Genomic DNA, 12,130 nt, shown 5'->3' on the forward strand with positions numbered 1-12,130 from the left:
TTCTACAAGAGAGAAAAATAAACTTTCACTGTGTTTATGCCACTGTTATTTGTAGTCTGTGTCATTAGCAGCTGAAATGAATCTTAATTCATGTATTGATTAAATCTGCACTGGCTTATACTTTCCAGAAATCTGATTAAACTAATAGCTTTCACTGTTTTCTTATAACAAAGGCATCCCATTTATTTTATAGTTAGAAAATACAGATAAGCAAAAAGGACAAAATAAAAATAAAAATTACCTGTCATTCTTACTATCTAGAGATGAGCATGACTACTTTTTTTTGAATATATTCTTCTGTACACACACACACACACACACACACACACACACACACACATATTGTTTTAATTTTAGAAGATTAGGATCATCTGGAAAGGACTTCTGTTTCTCTCCCACACACCACAACCCAACCACCTGCAGCCTCCAGGAAGGTAGGGTGGGGGAGGGCACGTCTCATAGTTTTTAGGTTTGTTTCTCAGTCCTGTTCAACCTCCATCTTGCTTCCGTGGCATCTTCAGGATTGTATTCACGGGAATGGGCCAGCATCTCAAGCACATTACCAGAGTGTCAGCCCTGCATTATTTTTTTCATTGCACCAATCACCATCTGAAGCTGTTATTTATGCATTTACTTGTTTATTGTCTTTCTCTCCCAGCCTCCACTAGACCGTCAGCTCCACAAAGGCAGGAACTTGGCCTGTTCACAGCTGTCTTTCCAGCACCGGCACAGTGCATGGTAGAGATGCTCAATAAATACAGATTGGTTGACTGAATCACTGAGCTGGTGCTGGAACCCAACCTGACTCCAGCCCAGGGCTTCTTGCTCCATATCTTGTGTTTTTCCCACCCAAGCCCCTGGATATCCATCATGGGCAAAGATGGTATAGAGAGGCACAACAAAGACCACAACAAAGATATGGGGTCCTTCCCCCGAACATTGGCTATACCACTGTAGGATGATCAGACTTAGGGCAGGGCTGCTTGGGTATGTTTGAATCCCCACTGCTTGCACACAGGAGGTGCTCAAAAAAGGTTTGCTTTATTGAATGGACGTGCAAACTCTCCAGGAGGAGATGTTTCAACATAATTACAGGGGCAGGAAACAGAGTAACTACAAGAGCAGATTGTGGGTTATACGGTGAAGGAGAGAGCTGAGTATTAACAAGTTATTGACCCAAAGGGGCCTTTAGTCTATACCGAGTAATAGAGGAGAGGTAAAGAGCCTTGACCAGCGCTGCCCAATGCCCTAGCCACTCACTTCATGTGGTTATTTACACTTAATTGAAATGAAATAAAATCTAAATCTTGCACTAGCCAGATTTCAAGTGCTCCATAATAGCCACATACGGCTAGTGGCTACTGCATTGGACAGTACAGATAATATAAAACGCTTCCATCACCACCAAATGTTCTATTGGACGAAGCTGACTTAGACCCTTAGAATGAAAGGAAATGCATTCCTGCTTCTGACCTGGCCTACTGACATCCTCTTGTCCCCCTCCCGCACACATAGATCAGAGCACCATCCGTGCCCCACATCTGCCCCCCAGACTTTCTGTTCCACAGGGAGCAACACGATCTGCCTCCACTTCCCAGTGCGGAGGGCAATGCCCTGCAGGTCATAAGGACTTGTTGTAACAATGAGCCCTCAATTAGTTTTTGTTAAATGCTGAAGGCCCAAAAGGTGAGTCAAGGACAGAAGTAACAGAAGAGACCCCTGCTTCCCTTCTTTTCTCACCTTACTACCCCCTTATCTGGTGCCCTGCCCCACCCGCCAACTTCGCTCCAAAGCAGCAGTCACGGGCAGCCCGGCCTCCAAAACTTCCCGTCCCGGAACCATGAGAACTCAGAAATTTATCTGCTCCAGGTCTCAGACCAATCTAGCTTGTGAAGGTCCATTTGCTCACATGATAATTTTCTGTCTGCCTCTACCTTCGGCTCCTGTACACCTAGCAGGTGTTCAATAAATGTTGGATGGATGGATGGGTGGATGGATGGATGAACGGCTCAGTTTCCCCGCGTCTGCCACAGGGACCGCGGGAGGCGCCACCATTAGAGGCCTGGGGGAGAGCCTCCGCTCCGGCCCAGCAGCCGGCTGGAGCTGGGCGATCCCGGCCCGCGGGCCGGGGGTCGGGCGGGGCGCAGCCCTCGGGGGCGTGTCCTCCCGGGCCCGGGCGCCGCCGCCGCCGCCGCCGCCGCCGCCGCCGCCCCGAGAGGCAGGCAGCTGGCCCGGCAGGGCTGCAGCGGCCGCAGAAGGCGGGAGGCGGCGAGCATGGAGCGCGAGCTGGAGGCGCTGGCTGCCCGGCCCGCGCGCCCGGCTGAGCCGCCCTTCCAGGCGCTGGTGGAGGCGGCGGGCGGCTGCGGGCAGGTGTTGCTGGTGGGCGAACTGTGGGAGCGCGAGCAGAGCCGCGCGCTGCTGTGGGACTTCGCCCGGGCGGTGTTCCCGCCCCAGCAAGCGGCGGGCAAGCCGGGCGGCGCGGCGGCCGAGGGCGCGGGGCCCGGGGCGCCGGGGGCGCAGAAGGTGCCCGAGACCCGGGCGCGCGCCATCCGCTCACCGCTGGTCTTCGTGCTGTGCCGCGCGTCATCGCTGGCAGCCCGGGAGCCGCGGCGCCACCTGCGGGAGATGCTGCGGGACGTGCGCAGCCGGCGGCGGCCCGGCGCGGCGTTGGTCGGGGTGCTGGTGGCCGAGGCGGAGCCCGAGGACGCGGTGGCTCCGGAGCTGCGGCTACTGGAGGCGCTGCTGCGCACGGTGTTCGGCCGCCAGGCGGGAGGCCCGGTGCAGGCGGCCGCCTACTGCCCCGGCCACCCGGCTTCCAGCCTGACTGTTCAGGCGGCCGCCTGCAGGGCCCTGCAAGCCGCCGGGCCCTTGCGACCAGGTGAGTGGGCTCGAGGTCCCGGACGGCGTGGGCGGGCGGCGGCTAGGGGAAGGCCAGCTTTTTTGACCAGCGCCCCCCTCATGGTACACCGAGGTAAACTGAGGCCGGGAGAGAGGAGGTGCCTAGCACTAGGCCTCCCAGGTAGGGCGGAGCGGGCCCTGGGCAACGGGCCAAGTCTGTCCCGGGAGGATCCTGCGTGCATGGGATCCTGAGTGCTTAGGGAAGACGAGGGGGCAAGCAGAAGGCAGGGGAGGTTGGTGGAAAGAGGGCTGGACTGAGCTGGGCAAAGATCTGGGGTTGGGGGGGAGGGGGAGGAGGAGACGGGAAAGCCTTGGGGTGCACCAGTTTCAAGGTGGGAGGAGGACAGAATTGGGACTAGGGGGATATTCGGTGTCAGGAGCGTCTAGGACGTGCACAGCTAGGGATGCGCTAGAGACGCGACCGTGAAACGCCGCGGGGTCAAAGGAAGAAGGCAAGGAATAAATGCCGGGGACTTGGAGGTGAGGGGAGAAAGGAGGTGAGGGACTGAGGGCCTAGAGTTTCCCAGTCCTTCTTGGCTACCCACTGCAGTGTCTCCCTCTCTTCCCTCCCCACTCTCCTGAAGTGTGGGGAGGGGAGTAAGGGTCTTCTCCCAGCGCCAGTGACTGCTGCCATCAGCAAAAGGGTCAGAATCTCCTCCATCCGGGTACACAGGGTTTTACGGAAGGTTTCCAGCGCCCCGAGATTAAAATATGGATGTTAAGTACAGCTGGATCTGGCAAAGCTGGGAAATGCCGGAGTGATCTTTTCACTTCTAGCTTCCTTCCCCACACTCCTCTCCAGCACCTGCCGCCCTCCAAGCTTTCCAGCCTCTGCCAACCTTCTTGCTAAAGAGTTAATGATGACAGAGGCTTTGTTCCGCCTCCCTGGGCATTGGTGTGTTAACTCAGCAACTGGGTGATGCCAGACTTACAGGGGTCGGGGGTGGGGCTTTTCCTGCAAGGAGACCTGGTACCTCTGATGTCACAAATGTCACAGACTTACCTGCCAGCTTGGCCTGCCTAGGTGAAGACCATTCCTCTCAGCTGTGGAGCCTGCCCTAACCTTCCCATCCACTTCCCACAACTCTTCTGTTGAGTCTGTGAGGAAGCCAGCGAAATTTGAAACTCAAGGACCAGCATTCTGAAAGACATGGAGAATGTCCTGAGGTGGATTGTCATTCGGATTGTTGCTGCCAGCACCTTTGCTGACCTGGCCCCATGGGGAAATTTTTCTGTCCCCTAATGAGCCTGTGCCTAGAAAATTCTCTGAGCCCTTTGTCTCTTAGACATCTCTTATTCCCAGGGAACAACTTTTTTTGAATTTTATTTTATTTTTTTTTTATACAGCAGGTTCTTATTAGTTATCCATTTTATACATATTAGTGTATATATGTCAGTCCCAATCTCCCAATTCATCCCCCCGCCCCCCTCCCCGCAGGGAACAACTTTTAATTCCCCAGAGCCAAGCTTGCTCTGGGCTCCTAAACTTTTTTTTACATTGCAGTTGCCTCAGAGAGAAAAGCCTTTTCTTCCATCCTCCTTTTCCTGACCAATCCCATCTCACCATTCAGAACTGGACTTCCTCCTCCAGAAAGCCTTCCCTGACCCGCCCACTCCCATTTGCAAGTTCACAAATGAAATCCCCGAACCTGCTTCTGCTCTCCAAGCTCTTACCACATGGTTTTGTCACTTTCCCTTGTGAGTTTAATCACCACTGTATTCCCATTTCCTGACACCCTGCTTGGCATGCAGAATCCTTGCCTCTTTTTAAACACTAACATTTCAAATTTTTAACATTTTGCAAGGGAATCATTCTATATATTGTGTTAAAGTCGATTGTACTTTTATCAAAACATACTGAACATGAAACCTTTCATTAATGACTAAAGGTCACGGGTGTAATTATAACTCATTGTCCAGTAATTTCTTCCAGGCTTTTGCGGTGGGTTACACCATGGATTCATGCTACTAAGGTTTTGCTAGCACTTGCAGAGTTTTCCAATCTCTTTCCTCACTGTCTGATGGCTATTCTTATACTTTTAGGTTGCCTGCCTCTTGGTAGTGCTCTTTTACCCAGTTTATGCTTAATTCAGATGCATTTTGGTTGAAAAACAAGGACCCAATCTTTTTAGAATTGGGTACAGATTAAGAGTAAATTGGCCCCAAGTAAAGAATTATGAGAAAGGATTTTCTGTGTCTTGGCTCTCCGGAGTCCTTTTTAAAAACTTTATTCCAGCTGACCTTATTCCAGGTGGTTAGGGATCTCAAGTAATCCCCAGATAACTGAGGTGGTACTATAATAAGGAAACTCGAATCGACATGTAATTGTTTTGTGTGTGATTATCAAAAAAGATTAATTCTATTTCTATTAAGAAATAGTTTGATGGCCATTTCAAGAATAGTTGAATGGCCATCATTTAAAAATCTACAAATAAAAGGGACTTCCCTGGCAGTCCAGTGGTTAAGATGCCGCGCTTCCAATGCAGGGGGCGCGGGTTTGAACCCTGGTCGGGGAACTAAGATCCCACATGCTGCGTGGCCCAAAAAAAAAAAAAAGTCTACAAATAATAAATGTTGGAGAGGGTATGGAGAAAAGGGAGCCCTCTATACTGTTGGTGGGAATGTAAATTGGTGCAGCGATTATGGAAAACAGTATGGAGGTTCCTCAAGAAAATAAAAATAGAGTTGCCATATGATCCAGCAATCCCACTCCTGGGCGTATACCCAGACAAAACTATGATTCGAAAAGATACATACACCTCTATGTTCATAGCAGCACTACTTACAATAGCCAAGACATGGAAACAACCTAAATGTCCATTGACAGATGAATGGATAAAGATGTGATGTATATATATCACATTGTGTGTGTATGTGTATATATATATATACACAATGGAATATTAGTCAGCCATAGAAAGAATGAAATAATGCCATTTGCAGCAACGTGGATGCAACTAGAGATTATCATACTAAGTGAAGTAAGTCAGAAAGAGAAAGACAAATACCATATGGTATCACTTATATGTGGAATCGTAAATACGACACAAATGAACATACCTACAAAATAGAAACAAACTCTCAGACATAGAGAACAGACTTATGGTTGCCAAGGAGGAGGAGGGGTGGTGGGAGGGAAGGATTGGGAGTTTGGGATTAGCAGATGCAAACTACTGTATATAGGAGGGATAAACAACAAGGTCCTACTGTATAGCACAGGGAACTATATTCAATATCCTGTGAAAAACCAGAATGGCAAAGAATATGAAAAAAGCATATATGTATGACTGAGTCACTTTGCTGTACAGCCAAAATTAACACAACATTGTAAATCAACTAAACTTCAATAAAATTTAAAAAATAGTTTGAACTAAAAATCCGGGGGTAGGGGGGGCATTACTGCTTCTTGAGTTTTTTCTTTGGTGCTATGTAATTGTAATTAATTTCATGTCATTTTTGTTACTGTAGTTTCTCCAACATGGTACCTACATAGGGTTTTTGCGAAGATGAAATGAGGTAATATATATATAAAAGCAGTCTTTCTTTTTGTTTTTTTTTTAAAGCTCAAAGACCCACCCCCTTTTGCAAATCAGAATCTTTCTTTTTTAATCAGGCAGTTAAAACTAGGGCAGTTGACAGTTGAAGCTCTTGGTTTGCTGAACAGAAAAGTCTCTCAGTCGTGTCAAGCACCATCTGACCCCACTGCCTCTGGGACTTTGTGTTCTTTCTAGCAGAAGGAGCCTGGGAGAGACCCGGCCGCCCAGGACTGCTGGCATGCTTTTCCCGGGGTCCCTGGAGCCGGGGGAAGGACCCAGATGCCACTTCCCCCAGTGACCCAGCCCAGGGTGAGTGTGTCGCCTTCCTGGCTTCCTGGACCCTGAGGGGGGCTTGGGGTTACGGTCACGTGCACACAGGGGACCATAGGGATGGAGTGGCCCACCACCGGCGAAGCCCTTGCCTTGTGCGGGGCGTGAGGGTGAGCAACTGTGAGGTGCCTTGACCCCCAGGCAGCCAGCGCTCAGGCTGGGTCAGCGGGGCTCTCGCCCCAGGAGTCTCTGCCTAAGGAAGGGGTTGTGGGCGGGGCTGGAAGACAGTTGCCAGATGTACGTGATGGGGCATCTGGAGCCAAATGCATTGTCTCCCCTGAGGATCCAGGGAGTTTATCAAGTGACTTTTGAGCTGGAGGTTGGGGGATTTTCTTAGACAGAAATGGGAAGATTTGGAGAGGGAGCACCATGAACAAAGGCTTGACAGCGTGATGTCAAGCTCAGAAAAGGGACCCCTGCCAAGAGTGCCCTGGGGGTGAGGTGCAGAAGGAGACTGGTGAGGGCCGCGGCTGAAGAGGAGAGCTGGAGCCAAATCAGGGCCGTGGACCCAAGTCTCTCAGAAATGGGGAGCCCTGGCGACTTCTGAGCAGGGGTGTGCGCTGATGACGGTGTGTAGAGACGTGACTGGACTGCAGGAGCAGGGAGAGACCAGAGGCAGAGCCCACCTAGGAGGGGACTGCACCCTGCTGGAGCACTGAGGTCCCCACCTTACTGGCTGTCACCTCCAAGAGGCCCTGAAGCTGTCTCCTCTCCCAGGCTCACTCACTACACCGCAGCTGCTCCTGCCGTCAGCAGGAGAATCTCCAGTCTCCTATAACATAACATAATCACAGGAGTGACTCCCCATCACCTTCGTCACATACCCAAATCTATGGCATGACTATCTCATCATAATCACAGGTCCCACCCACACTCAAAGGAGGGGATTATGCAGGATAAGTACACCAAGGAATGGGAATCTTGGGGGCTATCTTAGAATTCTGTCTACACAATTGAAAGCTCAAAAAATACAAAAGAAGAAACACAAATATTAAAAATCATTCATTTAATTCCCCCACTCAGAGATAACTATAATTTGGGTAGACCATTCTGTCTGTCTGTCTGTCTGTCTAGCTATCTATTTATATTGCCTTGTACTATTTAAATATTAATAAATTCACTTCTATATAATATATAAATCATCTGCAAAATGCATCACATATTTAATATATTTAATTGCAGAAATGTTAACTTCAACCTCTCCATCATCATTTTGGATGTATCTGGAAACTAAAGGGGAAAAAAAGCAAAGGAATCATAAACATTTTTTTTTCTTTTTTTTGGCTGCGTTGGGTCTTCGTTGCTGCGCTTGGGCTTTCTCTAGTAGCGGCGAGCGGGGGCTACTCTTCATTGCAGTGCACGGGCTTCTCATTGCGGTGGCTTTTCTTGTTGCAGAGCTCAGGCTCTAGGGCACATGGGCTTCAATAGTTGTGACCACAAGCTCAGTAGCTGTGGCTCAGGGGCTTAGTTGCTCCACGGCATGCGGGATCTTCCCGGACCAGGGCTCGAACCTGTGTCCCCTGCATTGGCAGGCAGATTCTTAACCACTGTGTCACCAGGGAAGTCCCCATAAACAACTTTATGTAACTCTTTGATCACTTCTCTCTGTAGCATATAACAAATTGTTTAGTCTCATGTAGAAGTGAATGTATTAAATGCAAATTGCGTGTACAGACTATACATAAACATTTATAATATACATAATAAATAGCAGATTATACATACATACATTTACATACACTGTTTTAGAATCTGCTTTCTTTATCAATAACATACTGTGATTGTGCAGTATTCCACAGCGATAATTATATGTCAACATCTTTCATCTTTTTTTTTTTTTTGAGGTAATTGTAGATTCACATGCAGTTGTAAGAAATCACATTAAGAGATCCTGTGTACATCTTGCCCAGTTTTCCCCCATGTACATTTGCAAAACTACAGGATAATATCACAACCTGGGTGTTGACATTGAAACAATCCACAGACCTTATTCAGATTTCCTGAATTTTACTTGTGTGTGTGTGTGTGTGTGTGTGTGTTTAGTCCTATGGAATTTTATACATCATTTTTTAAAAATTTATTTTTTTAATTTATTTATTTTTGGCTGCGTTGGGTCTTCGTTGCTGCGTGCGGGCTTTCTCTAGTTGTGGCGAGCGGGGGCTACTCTGCATTGCAGTGCACGGGCTTCTCATTGTGGTGGCTTCTCTTGTTGAGGAGCACGGACTCTCGGCGCGTGGGCTCAGTAGTTGTGGCTTGTGGTCTCTAGAGCGCAGGCTCAGCAGTTGTGGCCCACAGGCTTAGTTGCTCCACGGCATGTGGGATCTTCCCAGACCAGGGATCAAACCCATGTCCCCTGCATTGGCAAGCGGATTCTTAACCACTTCTCCACCAGGGAAGCCCTATACATCATTTTTAATGCCTGAATCCCATAATGTGACTGAGCCACAGTTTACTCAGCCAATCCCTTTGTCAGATATCGAATCAGTTAGGATGCTCTCAGCTATAGGTATAGAAACCATGACTCAAACTAGCAGAAGCAGACAAGGAATTCATTATCTCACCTAAAAGACGGTCTAGAGGTGGAGTCAGTTTCAGGGCTGGTTGATTTAGGGGTCCAGCAACACTTTCAAGGACCCAGGTTTTTTCCTTCTGCTTGCTGGGCCGTCCTCAGTGCTGTTTCATCCGTAGGCTGGTAGCAAGATGGCTGGAGCAGTTCCACTAATTATTCCTAATTATTTCCTTAGGATAAAATCCTAGAAGTGGAATTGCTGGGTCAAAGGGTATGTACATTTTTAAGGTTTTCGCTACGTATTTTGTTGCGTTTTTAAAGTGGATAGTCACTGGGGCCAACTCCTTCCCTTTCATTCCCAGCTTACCCACTCATAAACTTTATCTTCTCATTGGGTGATTCCTTCTCTTGTGTTCCAGATAAGTTCCAGGACCCTGAGGAGCATCTGGCACTGACAGTCGTGTATCCCAATGGAGACTGCGAGGATCCCGGAAAGGGGTCAGTAGCCTGTGATAGAGTTGCCTCCACTCCCGCTGAGCCCGCCGGAGACTTGAGATGAAAGCTGGACCCCTGGCTGCCCCGGCTCTAACCTACAGACAGGGGACTGGCTCTCACTGAGCTACCCTGCCTCCATGTTGACCTTGGGATGCTGGTAACTACAAAGCCCCACCTGCCAGGGGTCTGTTGCCAGCCAGGCAGCGGGACTTACTAAGTTAAGCAGGACCTAGGAAAATGTATCCTCCGGGAATCTGGCCCCCCCCCCCCCTCGCATTTGCTCACTCTCTGGTCACTGTGGGGTTATTTTTTCTCTCTGTGCCGCGGTTTCTCTATGCCGTTGAGACAGCTGGCTATCTGCTTTGAGGTTGTGTGGTGCTGTGGCATCCCATGATTGTTCGCATTGAGTATCCGACTAAAAATCATCAGATCTGAGAGGGGAGCCTTGGACCTGTCACTCAACCTTTGGGTCTTCTGTTTCTCAAACACGTAAGGGCGCTACCAGCCCAGTGGCTCTCAGCCAGGGGTCAGGCTACCCCTCCAGGCAGTATTGGAAATTTGTGTGTGTGTGTGTGTGTGTGTGTGTGTGTGTGTGTGGTGTGTTGGGAGAGTCACTGCAACGGTGGGGCACCCCTGGAATTTAGTGGGCATCTCACAATGTGCAGGGCAATCTCCAGCAGCACAAAATTGTTCCATTCAAAATGCCAGTCATGGCAACTTTGAGAAACTGTAGATGAGACAATCTCCTCCCTGTCAAATTCTAGGAAGAGTCCCCCAGAGCAGAGAGAGTTGGGCTTCCTGGGACTTTGGCTCCCAGAGCAAGCCAGAATAAAGATGCATTGCCACCCTGGGGGCCTTTTGGGCCAGAGCCAGTATGGCCCCTGTGCTGCAGGCCCAGGGCATAAATAGCTTTGCACATTCTTGAGAAGAAAGGACCATCTTTCTTCCTCATGTTGACATTAACTTTCTGTGCCGCATTCTTTGAGAATAAAGATGCTAGGAACTAACCACAGCACCAAACAGAAGGAAAGTTAGGGGTATGGGTTACAAGAGCATAGGATTTGTTCTTGATCTCAGGTCCTAACCCAAGGTCAAAGCAGACGAAGTCCAGAGGTGCCGAGTTCCTCAATCCTTTTTTCTCTGTTTATGAGTCAGTCAGGGTCAATGATGTTCCCTTAAAAGCCAGGAAGACCATCTGACTGTTCACTCAGAGAGGGAACTCTGTATTAGCTCCCTCGTCTTTCTCACCTGCCCCTGGAGAAATCCAGTCTTTGGAATGGCAAGGACAGCTCCTGATTTTCCCAAGTAGAAAGCACCGTCTAAGGGAAGCAGCTGAATTCATTCATTCATGCATGATTCACTCAGCAGACATGCAGTTGTGCCCAGCACTCTGCAAGATGCTACATAACTTGTATGAGTTATTTCAGCTCTTGCTGTGATGGCGACCAAATGTGGAATGGGAAACCTTCTGTGGCCGAGGAGCTCTTTGATGTTAAGGAGGAGCCCTCCCTGCTCTATGACTCAATTTATTCTCTATAATAGGGAGCCTAGTCCGTATCAGTGTGAGGGCAGGTAGGATGACGGGAAGGATACAGCTGACTTCCTCCTACACAAAAATGGACTCAATGAATTGCTGTTGACTTTGTTTCAAAATGAGGAGCCCCATTCCTTTGACCTCTACCACCACGGCCACTGCCACCTCCCGGGAAGAGAGGAAGCAGGACAGGAGCCCACGTTGCCTGTCAACCAAGTCCTCCAGCTGCCCTGAAGAGTGCAAGATGTCCGCCTGTGCACACTCGCCTGCACCCCGCTCTGATCCGAGTTGGATCCAGAGTTGCATACAGACCAATTTCTGCATCAGTGTTATCTCGACCAGAGGCTAGGACTGGAGAGGGCTCTTCAGTACTTAATGGGGCCCAGAATGGTGTGTCTCAGTTAATCCAAAGGGAGTTTTAGACCAGTGCACTCAGCAGAGACATTGATACTACAGCCAATTTTACTGGTGCAGGTGCTGCAGCAGTAGGAGTGGCTGATTCTGGTGCTGTTGTTGGAACAGTCTTTGGCAGCCTCATCATTGGTTTTGCCAGAAACCCTTCGCTGAAGCAGCAGCTGTTCTCATACGCTATCCTGGAATTTGCCTCGTCTGAAGCTATGGGTCTCTTGTTTGACGGTTGCTTTCTTGATTTTGTTTGCCATATAACAGAAATTACTGCTTGAAATGTTGGCATTCATATTAATTACAGATGTAATTCTTTGTATCTTACTGTGACTCCGAAAACTGTAGTATTGGTTTCATGGAAATGAATGTTATTTCCAAAGTCATTTCATTAAAGATGAAAACGTTAAAAAGTAAGAATAAAAA

The 12,130-nt window shown here is 48.9% G+C and overlaps 1 protein-coding gene and 1 pseudogene across 1 annotated transcript; both read left to right on the forward strand.

Annotated features, from left to right (window-relative positions):
- The first annotated feature begins 2,274 nt into the window (after nt 1-2,274).
- C1H2orf72 (chromosome 1 C2orf72 homolog) lies at nt 2,275-9,836 on the forward strand. Its single transcript, XM_061205746.1, has 3 exons — nt 2,275-2,878; nt 6,630-6,743; nt 9,693-9,836. The coding sequence occupies exons 1-3, from the start codon at nt 2,275-2,277 to the stop codon at nt 9,830-9,832; spliced, it is 858 nt and encodes a 285-aa protein (XP_061061729.1). The 3' UTR covers nt 9,833-9,836.
- Nucleotides 9,837-9,847: 11 nt separating this feature from the next.
- LOC133101118 (ATP synthase F(0) complex subunit C3, mitochondrial-like) lies at nt 9,848-11,968 on the forward strand (annotated as a pseudogene).
- Nucleotides 11,969-12,130: the final 162 nt, after the last annotated feature.

The sequence above is a fragment of the Eubalaena glacialis genome, chromosome 1, assembly GCF_028564815.1.
Source record: "Eubalaena glacialis isolate mEubGla1 chromosome 1, mEubGla1.1.hap2.+ XY, whole genome shotgun sequence".
NCBI lineage: Eukaryota > Metazoa > Chordata > Mammalia > Artiodactyla > Balaenidae > Eubalaena > Eubalaena glacialis.